The sequence below is a fragment of the Photinus pyralis genome, unplaced genomic scaffold (genome assembly GCF_008802855.1).
Source record: "Photinus pyralis isolate 1611_PpyrPB1 unplaced genomic scaffold, Ppyr1.3 Ppyr1.4_LG1, whole genome shotgun sequence".
Taxonomy (NCBI): domain Eukaryota; kingdom Metazoa; phylum Arthropoda; class Insecta; order Coleoptera; family Lampyridae; genus Photinus; species Photinus pyralis.
The window spans coordinates 67,465,371-67,479,419 of record NW_022170249.1 but is presented as its reverse complement, the minus strand read 5'-3'; the positions used below and the strand labels follow the sequence as shown (position 1 = coordinate 67,479,419).

At 37.8% G+C, this 14,049-nt stretch overlaps 1 protein-coding gene across 1 annotated transcript in view; it reads left to right on the top strand.

Moving 5' to 3' along the window:
* The first annotated feature begins 9,446 nt into the window (after nt 1-9,446).
* The window catches only part of LOC116166274 (luciferin 4-monooxygenase-like), an 8,142-nt gene continuing 3,539 nt past the window's right edge, over nt 9,447-14,049 (top strand). Inside the window, exons 1-7 of the mRNA XM_031481159.1 lie at nt 9,447-10,054; nt 10,730-10,937; nt 12,496-12,829; nt 12,887-13,201; nt 13,247-13,601; nt 13,655-13,820; nt 13,872-14,001. Of these exons, the coding sequence (XP_031337019.1) occupies nt 9,938-10,054; nt 10,730-10,937; nt 12,496-12,829; nt 12,887-13,201; nt 13,247-13,601; nt 13,655-13,820; nt 13,872-14,001 (1,625 nt within the window). The 5' untranslated portion in view covers nt 9,447-9,937. The remainder of the gene's footprint in view (nt 10,055-10,729; nt 10,938-12,495; nt 12,830-12,886; nt 13,202-13,246; nt 13,602-13,654; nt 13,821-13,871; nt 14,002-14,049) is intronic.

The window sequence follows — 14,049 nt, the reverse complement described above, 5'->3', positions numbered from 1 at the left end:
TTTGTTGCATTGTTCTTTTCGCCTTTGAGTGGTTAGAGTTACGTGTTACAAGATCGAATAAAATAAAATTAATTATCTACGGGTATATTTTGTTGGTGTTAAGGAATTAAAATTTTGGTCTTGTTTTAATTTTTTTAACTATATTAATACATTTAGTTCGAAATAATTTCTTGCCGTCACCAAATAAACCCGTTTCCACCACTTTCACCATAAAATAATCTCCTTTTAGATTTCGTAAACACAGAGCCAATCAGAAATAAATTTGAATAAGCCAGCCTCGAAATAAACTGCACACCTGTTGTTCGCTTATCAGCGATAACCAGTACTTATCTTGAATCTAATTATATTTCACCTTACGCAATGCGATAACGAATGTTCTTATTGGCTGATATAAGATCTCAACTGTATATGATACTTCAGAGTATCCCCCAACTGAGTAAATGTACCTATTACATATTATGTAGGTACCTCTTTGTTATATGCTGTGATAAGTGCCGTTCTTTCTTGTCACTTATTTTTTTTGGAGTTAGCTCGTATCCATACAAAAAGTGTGGCTCTAAACACCTCATAAACGATACAGAGACAATGGTCGTATATTCTGTAGGTTTTGCATCATCTTACAGATGGCATTATTTTCAAATATTGATTAAAACACGAAACTTTAAATTGATGTATCCATCTCCTAAACTATATAGTAGAGTTCCCAATGCCATAAATTGTGATTTTCGTTTACACTTCGGGGTTAAAAGCTGAAACCAATTTTAAATGATGCATGATCATTAGAAATATCGAAATCCAGAAGGCGTCAAAAATCGTCCTGTACGGGGTGGCTCTAGAGGGTAAATTGTAAAAAACACCCCAAATTTTTTTTGCATATTTTGAATTTATTTAATATATACTTTGCACTGCCCATAGTTCAGATATGTGACACCGATACAACTATTTATTATTTAGTGCTTTTTACGACCGAAAAGCACGGGATTAAATGAGGAATCTTAACTTTCGCCGGCGTCTAACGAACTCGACCGTAATGTTTGGACAAATTAGCGCTTCAACTCGTCGTATCTAATTTATTTGCATCCTGATAAAAAAATATCCATTAATAACGTTGTAGAGCGTTTTCTTGAGATTCTGAACCACTATTTGTAATTCACTTCACATTACCGAAAAGTTTTGTATCGATTTATTTATAAGCGCGCGCATATGACTGAGTAAGGACGATTATCGCTTGCGCATATGCATACACGCGGTTTATAAGGCAGAAAGTCGCGTATCTCCCTGCTTGTGTATATTAAAAACCTTCCCCAGTTAACTGTTTATTTTTTTAGATGCAAATTTTATACTATATAATTATTTAACATTAACGTAAATACTTAATCAGAATCTAGTTCCGATTCGGATGTTTCTTGAGAGTTTTTCGTGAAAGAATTTTTGCAAGTAGGCTTCCGTCCCATACATTTACAGGAGCCAATGCACGGTAATTGCTTTTTTGACCACGAACAATGAAATCTGGAACATCCTAAAAAATCAAGATATGTAAAATAATACAAAGACAAAATGTACCTAATTAACAAAAACCTTTTCTGCAGTTACATTTAGCCAAACTAGATGTATCAGCAGGCATTGATGGTCATGGACCACTACCATGAAAAATCGATCAAAGATTGCACATTTGCACCCGTACAAAGAGAACCTCGCAAAAGGAAAATATAAAACGTACAATTGACCATGTATCTACAGTTGTGGTATTTATTTATTCATTCCTCGTTTAACAAGCAACAATTAACAAATTTTTTATGTCGTCAGTTATATGAGTTTTCGAAAGATTCTAGTTTAACATTTGTAACCAGTGGAGGATTCAAAGACGTTACTGAATATAGATCAAATTTTCCTCTTTGTAGTGATTTACTTCATTACTTGCCTCTTCACACGAAGAAGGAGATACCAGAATCCTACTGCACATTCTACAAGCAAAATTAGAAGGATATTCAAGGTGTATTATTGACTGCAGAGATACCGACGTTCTTGTCTTACTTGCTCATTTCAAAAACCGTCCCACCGAGGAAGTGTGGGTAAAACTTGGAACGAACGACAACGTACGGTTTATAGCATGTACACGAACTCGTCATTTCCCCAAGTCTATTGACAAACTTGCCTGCATTTCACGCAATTACTGGTTGTGATTGTACAAGTCAATTTGTTGGACTTGACAAAACAACATGCTGGAAAATTGGTTTGTTGCATCATGATTTGCTAAACGGTGTTGGATCTTCGACACTTAATGAAGATACATTCAATAATATGACTCAATTTGTCATTAAATTATACACAACTTCTGATATAATAAGTTGTATAAATAATAAATCGTTTACGCAGTATCATGGTTTCTTCAAATTCTATCCACAAATTGCCACCTACTGCAGTTATCTTTATCAGCACTTTTTACGCGTGAATTATCAAATATACATTTGGCTGAACAGTCTTAACCCAAAACCGTCTCTACCAGATCCTCTGGAAAATGGTTGGAAAATTGTTGGGAATAATTTTGTTCCAGTGCTTACAACGAAACCATCAATGCCTGCAGCTGATACATCTATTTTGGCTAAATGTAACTGCAGAAAAGGTTTTTGTTAATTACATTTTGACTTTGTATTATTTTACATATCTTTATTTTTTAGGATGTTCCAGATTTCATTGTTCGTGGTCAAAAAAGCAATTACCGTGCCTTGGCTCCTGTAAATGTATGGGACGGAAGCCCACTTGCAAAAATTCTTTCACGAAAAACTCTCAAGAAACATCCGAATCGGAACTAGATTCTGATTAAGTATTTACGTTAATGTTAAATAATTATATAGTATAAAATTTGCATCTAAAAAAATAAACAGTTAACTGGGATATTTAATATCCAGAAGGTTTTTAATATACACAAGCAGGGAGATACGCGACTTTCTGCCTTATAAACCGCGTGTATGCATATGCGCAAGCGATAATCGTCCTTACTCAGTCATATGCGCGCGTTTATAAATAAATCGATACAAAACTTTTCGGTAATGTGAAGTGAATTAAAAATAGTGGTTCAGAATGTCCAGAATACGCTCTACAACGTTATTAATGAATATTTTTTCATCAGGATGCAAATAAATTAGATACGACGGGTTGAAGCGCTAATTTGTCAAAATATTACGGGCGAGTTCGTTAGACGCCGGCGAAAGTTAAGATTCCTCATTTAATCCCGTGCTTTTCGGTCGTAAAAAACACTAAATAATAAATAGTTGTATCGGTTTCACATACCTGAGCTATGGGCAGTGCAAAGTATATATTAAATAAATTCAAAATATGCAAAAAAAAATTTGGGGTGTTTTTTACAATTTACCCTCTAGAGCCACCCCGTACAGGACGATTTTTGACGCCTTCTGGATTTCGATGTTTCTAATGATCATGCATCATTTAAAATTGGTTTCAGCTTTTAACCCCGAAGTGTAAACGAAAATCATTTCTAAACGACTTTGGCGATTCTGTGCCCTCTACTAATAGGTGTCAGAGGGCCAAATAAAATATCAAATGAAAGGTACTTTTGCAGTCGCCTCAGTTTCATTTACCATTTGTACGTCTAATTTGACTGTACCTACTAAATAATTTTCCTACTAACTGTGTCGGTTTACAATCAATTAAATAGTTGTAGTAAAGAATATTACTACATTAGATTTTTAATAGATAATTGTTTTCACGGCATCTTAGAGTAAGTATAGTACATGAATCTCCTTCATACACGTTCCTTTAATCTTGCTTGTATTCCAATTTGCAATTGTTTTATCTACTTATTTGTATTGTAGTTGATTTTTTATTATCTATGTATAACGTACCATAACGAAACCAAACAAGGTCAATTGAAGGGGTGCAATCATTCAAATGGACAGATCTACAATTTACAGAAAGTGCTCTATCCAAAGTTCAATTTTCATGTTCCTATAAAATTGAATAAAACTTGTACTAAACAAGAAAAACGTTGCAAATATGGGCTTTATGTTAAGTAATTTGGTTATTTAGGTTTCGAATGAGGAACCTCAAAAGGGCTAGTTTACTTTTTATTCCATATCTAATCTGCGGTTTCTGTTTATATATAAAGCTAAAACACGTAACTTTTCTCGTAAGATACGAAAGACTGACACATTTAGGCGAAGCTTGAGTGTATAATGGACAAAAAAGAAATTATTATCCGTGGACCGCTGTTTACAATTCCAATGTCAAACGAATCACTTGGAATGAAATTGTACAACGCACTAAAGGAGGAACGAGAGGCACCTCTATTCGTAAGTATTAAATAAACTAAACAAATATAGAAAACGAGCTCCTGGGTAAATGGCTATAGCTGCATGTGCAAAACCAAATTTTAAACCTGATGTTAGTTTTGCTTTTATAAAATTTGTAATTAAAGCGTATATGTATGAAATTTCATTTAATTGCTTCCATAAATAGGAAAGTTGGCACTACACATCTTACACAAATCCAAATTTGGAAAATGGCGCTACATTTGATTTTATTCTAAGTGCTTATGTATGAAATTTCATTTAAATCTCTCCATAAATAAGAAAGTTGGCACTGCGCATGCGCAGAACGAAATTTTGAGAGTGGCTTTAAATTTTGTTTTATTCCAAGTGGCTATGTATCAAATTTCATTTAAATACCTTCATAAATAAAAAAGTTTTCAATTCGGTTTATAAATGGTCGAGATGCGAAAAGGGCACTGTGAATGTTGATCGATTAGGCTCAATTTTTGGAATTGTGTTTCATATGGCTAAAGCTATACGCATATTGAATTTTATGCAATTCGGTTCATGACTCACGGAGATGTCAAAAGTACCTTTCTTATTTTTTGGGATACATTGCCAATTCACGAACTCCGACCCACAAATTTGATAAAGAATCCATCTACTAAATTTTATCGTAATCGGTCGATTCGTTATCGTGCTAACGGACGGACAGACGGACAAACAGCGTGAAATTATAAAATCGCTAGGAGCTCGTTAATAAATATGTTTGAGTTAGACATTGTAAATATCCTTTTCAGATAGACGCATTTTCTGGTGAAACTGTTTTAAGCAAGACAACCTTCAGAAACTCATGTTACCTGGGACAAAGCTTACGAAATTATGGATTAGCTAAAGATGATGTAATTGCAGTTTGCAGTGGAAATAATCTACGGTTTTTCGAGCCAGTGCTGGCTGGATTATATTCGGGAATTATCGTTTCAGTGTTTACTGCGCAAGACACTATCAGTAAGTATAAACAAGATTAAAAAGATGATCGATTTACAAAGTGGTAAGTACCTTACGAAAAGCAAACAACCCTTTTGTGTACTCTCACTATAGCAACACAGTTCTGTATAAAAAGCGTTCATTGTAGACTTAAACCCTACGTATATAATACGCATAAATGTCCGGCGGATATTGTTATATTTTTGTAGGAATATTATGCATTTGTTATTTCTCATCGATATTTATATGCGTATATTAAAGAGGTGTTATATACGTTTATCAAACGAATGCTAAAAAAATTCTATCAATTAATTTTACTCACGGCTAGCTCTGCAATAAAATTTAATTATCCCATATCTTGCGGTAGTCTGGCCTGTTTCTCGTTTTTTAATCTGAAAATCAAAAAAGTTGACGCTTTGGTTTTGACTGAATACGAATTCCACAATGAATAATTGAATATATCTTGACAAACTGAAGTTGATCAAATTCTATTCTACTTTACCTTTTGTGATTCGAAATATTGACGTGTTTCGTATAAATGCAACAAATATAACCCCTATCTCGTGGCAATGTATCAGTTTTAATTTTTCCCTTATCTAAATATCGTTAACTAAATATCTACAGTCGTGGGAAATATTATTTTAAACAAAATATTAATGCACGCCTTTAAGGATGTTCCGATTCCGCTAAATAAACATCCTCTGAAAAGTCTTAAAGACAACCGACCAATACAGATATCGCTGGAATCGGTGTTTTTCTTTAGGTGACGAATGACGAGCCTCCCTTTAAAAGGGCTCCCTCCAAGAAAAATTGAAAACCGGGTCGGTTTTAGGGAGATACAGTTGCACCCTTTTGTGACTTGCTCTCGTACAAAATCTCCTCTTGTAGTGGATGATGAAACCTGTATTTAACTCGACTGCTTTAAAACTTGCGTCAAATTCTCGAAGAAATATCTCGAGTTACAAAGACAATAAATACGATTTAAGCGTCTCTGCCTATGTAACTACGACCGGGTTTTGTTTTCGAAATGAAGTCACCAAACGTACGGGTAAATTTGCTTTTCTAGTATACCTTTATTTTATACGATCGCAATTTAAAAACAGTTCGTTACTTGTAGCGGCAGAGTTAATATTAAAGTAGTTAGAGCGCGTTCGGCTGAAGTCAAGTGATGTACTCGGCCTACCTATTACTTACGGTAAACGTCCCCAAAAAAATGTTGTTATGAAGGAAACATAATTAGAAATACGGTATGAGTGGTATTTTGGACCTCAGCACAATGCAAACGTCTTATATGATTTTTAAAAAGGTATATATAGTAGTCAACTTGACTAGTGTCCGTACTTTTCGACCCTGTTTCAAACCTTTGCACACTAAATGTTCACGACACACCGCGACTAAATATTCACAGTGTAAGCGGTAAATCCTAAACGAATATATTTATTCTTAATCAAAACGTATGCGAGACGTATGTAAAAGCCGGGAAACTAAATAATTTGGCGTTTTGCGTGAAGTCGGTGTAGTGGATTTGATTTTTCGATGTTGGCGCCAGAGATCCCCAGCCGCTATCTTGATCTCGATCCGATCAGTGTGTCAACAAGACGTGTGCAGGCCTTTATAAATATCGCTGGTTTTGGTGTTCTTTCTGAAAGACACGATGCCTTTTGTGAAGAAAAGTGCTCAGCAGAAGAAGGAAAAGATTGTCCTAGCTCAGCTATATACTAGACCTAGTGGAAAAGTCATCAGATTTAAACGCGTGTTGCATAGCGTGCCGCCGCGTCAGAGCAGACGCCGCTTCGGCGGTAAATATCTTCCTTATTTCATCATGAACATGTACTTTTCCGTGCATATTTAGATTCGTCACAAAATTTCGCTTCTAATGAGACCCATCTAAATCCAAACTACGAAAATGGCAATAACTACAAAAGGTGGCAGTACTACGATGCCATTGAACTTAAAACCTCATAAGCATCTCTGCACGGACCGCTTATAGAATTCTCACTGATGTTACGAACGGCAGAGGAAGAATTTCAACATCGGCCGCACTGCCAGCAAGCGCCCTATTGGCCTAAACGTCAGAGTTCTCGACGGCGAACTGTTTATAAGCAGCATCAACATCCAGAAAAACCACTTGTGCCACTGCACGCCATCAAGTCCGGCATTGACCTAACCCAATTGGTCAGGGTCGATGCCATCCACATGTGCTACCCTAGCAACCAATCGGGGCAAACCAATCCAGTGACGCTCACCGACACCAAGGAGTGGCCGACGCACTCCAGAAAGCTCAAACGAACGCGATGCCGGAACTACCAACCTTTAGTGGCGACCAATTAGAGGACCCGATGGGGTTCTTCAGCACCCTCGAAACCGAAATCCAAACGACCGACCCAACGGAAACACTGAAGACGGTCACAGCGCAACTTAGAGAAGATGCCGCGAAATGGTGGAAAGGATATGAAGCATTCTCGCCGACTTACACCGACCTGAAATCCGTGAGAAGTAGTACGACAGCAGCAAGATTCGGGGTAAGCTCTCCATTCGGAATTCTTCGGTCGAGAGCAGAACATGGACTCCCCACAACTGTTTCTCCAAAGGAAGGCTCAGTTAGCCTGAAGATCCCGATTATTTCACCAAAAAAATCGAGAACTGCAACAAGGCGCTGCGCTGGTCCGAAACACTCTACCAGTACCATCATCACCTGCGGACCCCAAACGACCGCCCAACACCCCAGGGTGTCATCACTGCTCATAATACCACGTTCGCCGCGGCTGCCTAGCTCTGGCTAGGCGCCGAAATCAGGGAAACGGGACAGCGGTCGAGAGCAACACCCGGGAACGAAGCTACGTCAGAGAACGTCAATTGCATGCTGCCTCCAACAATCGAACATCCGAAGGGTGAAACCCCCAATAACCTGGTGATTGCGGCGAACGAATAAATAGCCAAGCTTGCGGATCAAGTCAAAGAAAGGCTCAGAGACGCCATCATTCTGGTACAAACGCCCGTATAGATAAGATTCAACCGAGACTATACAGTACGAGATGGATACTTAACCGCCAATCAAAATAAAACGGGCCAGAATCAAATACTACCACTGACCAACAAACGAGAGCCGATAAAAGACGCTACCGTGCGACCACGTCAACCAAGTCTCCAATGGGAAATCAATCGGGGACCTTATGGGACCGTACACCGCAGCGAACACTGGCAACAGGTTCATCTTCATCGCAACAAACCTATACAGCATGTGGGTGGAAGCCTTTCCTCTACGTTTCGCCAACACGACACCACCGACATCGTGGTCAACAGGCTGGAAAATGAAATTTTCGGACGCCACGGATTTACCTCCATCCAGAAGGTGCTGCGTATCCACTTAGAAGGGAAGGACCCCAAGGCATGGGATGCAGTATTATCCATAACACTTGTTCATCCCAATACCAGCGATACATGGCAACCAATACCGCTACCGCTTAAGATATGCCAACTTCGGACCCACCAAGGTTCAGTCCCAAGAAGGCGACAGAGTAATGGAAAGGTCACGAGACACCGCGACTTGAGGGTTTAAACGCACATGGAATGGGCCATCTCCAGTAGTAGCAATAGCCGGGACAAACGCGTACTTTGAAGAGACAACGTGGAGTTGGTAAAGGTCCACATACAGGAGCGACTCCCTGAATCCAACCCCCTTTATTTTTGCGACTAGTCGTGCGACAGATAATCGCAAGTGTGCGCCTAGCCCACACTAATATTTATATATTGCCTTATAGTAAAATCTGGCCCAATGAACGTTCTACTACAAGCAATGATATATATTTCTACTTTGCGCTATTAAAAGCATTTGGTCATTTAACATTCGGTTGCGGTAGGCGTATCTTTAATTCGGCTCTCCTTGTTCTTAGTTCAATTACAATGACCCGCGTCATTAACTCATCCCGAATATACACAAATAGGGTACTGAATATGCACACATAGTGTACTATAAATAATTACGTTACCCTATTTCTAACCGCGCTTTGCTAATTCCCTTTTAGCTTCCTTACGGTTAGATAAAAAAGCAACTTGTGTTATGAATAAATGAAGTAGGTAACTAATTTCCTTACATTGCTAAAACACACATTCGGTCAGACAAATTTATCTTATCAATTTTTAAATTATGCATTTTTACTAAACTGGATCATTTTCTGTGTACACGGAACCCTTGTTACTCCCTACAGATCTATTCGTTAAACCAGGAGAATATAGAATTAGCATCAGGCTTTTTTCGGTGACCATTTGTATAATAGCTAATTTAGAAAAAGAAAGAAAGAAAGAAAAAGTCACTAACCGTGACACAAAAGGATTAAAGCAAATGGAAACGTCTATGGACGCCGCGTACAGTCACCTCCAGACAATTCGATGACCATCTCGATGGCTGGCGCAACCGTAACTTTACTTTTCTCATTTACATTTCATCAAAAGGGAAATTCTCGTTACTGTTATAGCACGTTTTTGGCACATGATACTTTTTAACCGCAAAATGGGCACAGTAAATAATGGTAACAATAACAATATTTATAATCTTTATGTAAAAAAAGTAATCAATTCCAAATACTTACATAATAAAAGATAACCATGGGTATAAATACTTTTGTTTATAATTGAATGACCAATGAATGTAGGTAGCACCTTTCTGTGAACACATTAGAGTGATGATGGACGGGGAATACATTATTCATGGGGACCAACTAAAAGTGCCAATTTCGAATGAATCTCTGGGACTTGCGTTATATAATGCTTTACTGGGTAGTACTGAAGCTCCAATATTTGTAAGTACATAAAAACAGCATTGCATGTCGTGTATCCTACTATTTAGCAAATTCTATATTTATTTACCTATTGTGAGTGTCTATCGTTGCATGCCACTTGCCAGATAAATTAAGTACACCCTATTGTCATATAATACATTCAACAATCATATCCGCTTTACTGATCGTTTGGAGCCGGTTACCTACATGTTGACAACATACGTCGACTTATCACCAGGCCAACTAAGAGTCAGCAACATGTAGCCAAATAATGTGTTACCAGTTATCAAAAAATCAGTGTACAGTTGTACGAAGTGACTTAATTTTGTTATTTATACTTTTATAGCATAACCAATAATCCGTAAACAAAGTGAATAAGCTTGTGGTATCTTATCATTCTCTTCATGAAAAATACCGCTTGACTTGACTTTTTGCACCATCCTGGTAAAAGGTTTGGCGACCCGGAAAACAAACAGATAGTACGTGCCAACCCCTAGAAAATGTAACCTCCTCTGCCGAAACTCCCTTACAAGCAGGTACCACCTTTTATCACGCAAATGCACACTTTTACCGAAAATGTATACGTATTCCAGACCTGCTTTTGTTCATGTGCGCTATGAAGCGGCATATGTGTAAATTTTGCTTTGTACTTTCTACACTAACTAATACTAACTAATATACTGTACTTTCTTTCAGATAGACTCGGTGTCTGGGGAAACTGTGAGTAACAAGGCTCTACTCAAAAACTCCTGCCTTTTAGCAGAAGCCTTGCGGAACTACGGTTTGGGGAAGAACGATATAATTGGGATTTGCAGTGAAAACAGTTTATACTATTGCAATCCCGTTTTAGCCGCTTTGTATTGTGGTGTACCTTTAACCACGTTCAGCCCCTACTACACTACAGGTTCGATCTTTATGCTTATACGGTACTGACTAGGTCTAATAGTAACTGGACTGATGGGCTTTGTTTTTGATTCTATATACTCTTGAGTATCACGAATTGCGTTATATAAATGCACGGAAACCTTTTTTTTCCAAATTTTGGAAAAAAATAAATAATATTTTCAGTTACGCCACAGGTGTAACTTAAACTACCCTAATATTTGGGAAACGAAGAAAAAATAATGTACCGCCGCCGTTGCGATATGCTTGATAACGTGATTGTAGCTTTTTACTCTGTCCATGAGATGGCTATCTTTAAGAACATACAAATCCAAATTTTCTGTGATAATTTTTTTAATTTAATCCAAAATAATTTACGTCAATTTTTCTTAAAGATAAGCAACCCCACAATTTGACATAAATAAATAAATATCACTGTACCTCATACAAAGAATTTTCTTCAGTATATTATAATGCTGTCTATTGACAGCTCGGAACGAAACTCTTTACAACGACAATGACGCAGAAAAATTAAACAATGGAGCTGTAGATTTGTACTTTCCGTCGGCAATCTCCACTTCGTTGAAATCTCCAGTGAATCGCTTTTTTTTCTGGACGTAATTTTTTTAAACGAATAATCTTCTATGACCACGAAAGATATTGTTTTCATTGGTTCTCAATTTTTTGTTCTAACACAAAAGGAGACAATTTGTCACTAAACCAAAGTGTTCCCTTACCTTTTTATTAATGTTCATTCGAATCGTTTAGAATAATTTTGCCACTACGAAATATAACGATAATGTCACCCTCTTTTGTTTCTTCGCAGCAACTGAACTTTGTCCTCGATCGATAACAGTTACGCCTTAGATTATTTTCGGAAAACTCGATCCGGCGATCTCGGAACGAAATTTATTGCATCCGGGGTACGGCTTGAGCCATAATGCCTTCAAGAAAAATCCCCGGAATAATCCCTACCTAATTTCTTTTGAACTAATTAACGCCCTTTTCAAAATTCATATTCTTCTTCTTTAATGCTGCCTAATGGCGTTTGCGAATTCCGTTATTTTTCTCGGTCTAGCACAGTCTGTAAAATTTGTGTTTTTGTCATGTGAAACCAGGTGTTAACGTTATTTAGCCAGGCCATTTTCGGTCTTCCTGAACGTTTCTTGCCTTCGATAATGTCCTCCAGAGTGTGTGGCAAGTGGCTCCCAGCGATATATGGCTTAGGTATTTGAATTTCCTGCTGTTGATGATTTTGAGCAGGTCCCGGTCCGTGTGCATGTCCTGCAGGATCTGTGCGTTTGTTATCTTGGCCGTCCACGGGATTTTCAGCATATTCTCGGTAAAGCCTTTTTTATAGTGGTAGAGCAGAATTGGCCAGATGTAACATTGCAGTGTGCGTAACTTAAGCATGGTATTCAAGTTTCTGTCAGTGAGGAGTGTTTTCCTTCCCCGATTTTTAAAATTTAGGAAAGTGACCTTAGAATAGCTTAAATTAAACAGGTACAATTTACCCCGTCAATTTAGATTGCTGTAAGATATTATCTTTCAATGTGGAATGAGAACGTCATTATTTTCAGGAGAATTACTGCATGTTGCCAACCTTTCTCAGCCGTCTATAATATTCTGTTCGCTTGGGTCAAGTGCGGTGGTACTGAACGTGAAAGGTCAGCTGAAGGTGACACCTAAAATAATAATATTGGATCAAAAAGACGATCATAATGGTTGTCAATCAGTAGAAAATTTTATTAAGGAAAACGTCCCTAAAAATTTCGACGTAAATAAATTCCAGCCTAGTCCAGTGAATGCCAAGGAAGATGTTGCATTTGTTTTATACTCTTCGGGCACGACTGGATTACCGAAGGGAGTCATGTTGACGCATTATAACTACAACGCGTCTATTTCAATTTTTGGGTAAGTCTAGTCGACATGGCACCGACTTTGATTATTTCCATCATTCTTTGTTTGCAGTGATATTTTTCAATCAAAACCACTTAACACGCCAGGCTTGGCTTTCATGCCCCTATGCCATGCGTACGGCTTATACTTGGTCGCGTGGAAAATAATTTGGGGGGGATTGGTAGTAATAATGAACAAATTCAGCCCCGAAGTTTATCTCAGGTGTTTACAAGATTATAAAATTGAAGACCTTAACATCGTACCATCAATTGGGAATTTTTTGGCAAAAAGTGACTTGGTAGAAAAGTATGACTTATCAAATATCAAGCAAATATTTTGTGGGACGGCACCATTAAGTAAGGATATTGAGCAGATATTAATTAAACGGTGAGTTAAAGGAATTCAAGACTTAGTAAATAAGGGATGTACTAGCTTTAAAGTAAATGGAGTTCAGCAAGGGTATGGAATGACAGAAACGACCGCTGGAGCGATAAGTCCAATATTGAATACAAACGCTATCGGTTCATGTGGTTGCGTTTTGCCAAGCCTCTCGGCAAGAATTGTAGATGTCGATACAGGAAAATCGTTGGGGCCCATGCAACGTGGAGAATTGTGGTGTCGTGGTTCTGTTATAATGAAGGGATATATAAACAATCCAGAAGCAACTAAGGATGCTATAGACACAGATGGATGGCTACATACCGGAGACATTGCGTACTACGATGAAAACCATGCGATATATGTAGTGGACAGACTAAAGGAGATAATGAAGTGTAAAGGGCACCAAGTAAGGATTCAGATATCGTTTGGATGCACATGAAATTGCATTAACATTTTTAGGTTGCTCCCGCAGAGCTGGAAGCTATTTTAATGAACAATGCCAAGATATCTGACGTCGCTGTAATCGGCGTTCCTCACGAGCGAGACGGTGAGGTGCCCTTTGCATTTGTGGTATCCGTCCCTAACCAAACGCTAACAGAAGAAGAAGTGAAGGATTTTCTTGCCGGTAGTACAAGTTACTTTTGAAGGTAATTAAATAAATTGTCTATTTTTGTAGACCAAGTGGCACCTTATAAGCAACTTCGAGGAGGTGTCAAATTTGTGAACCAGATCCCTCGAAACGGCAGTGGAAAAATTCTCCATCGCGTATTAAGAGATCAGTACATTAGAGAGACAATCAAAGCTTAGTGTATAAGAAATTGTTTCAATAAAGATTAACCTATATGTAGAATTGG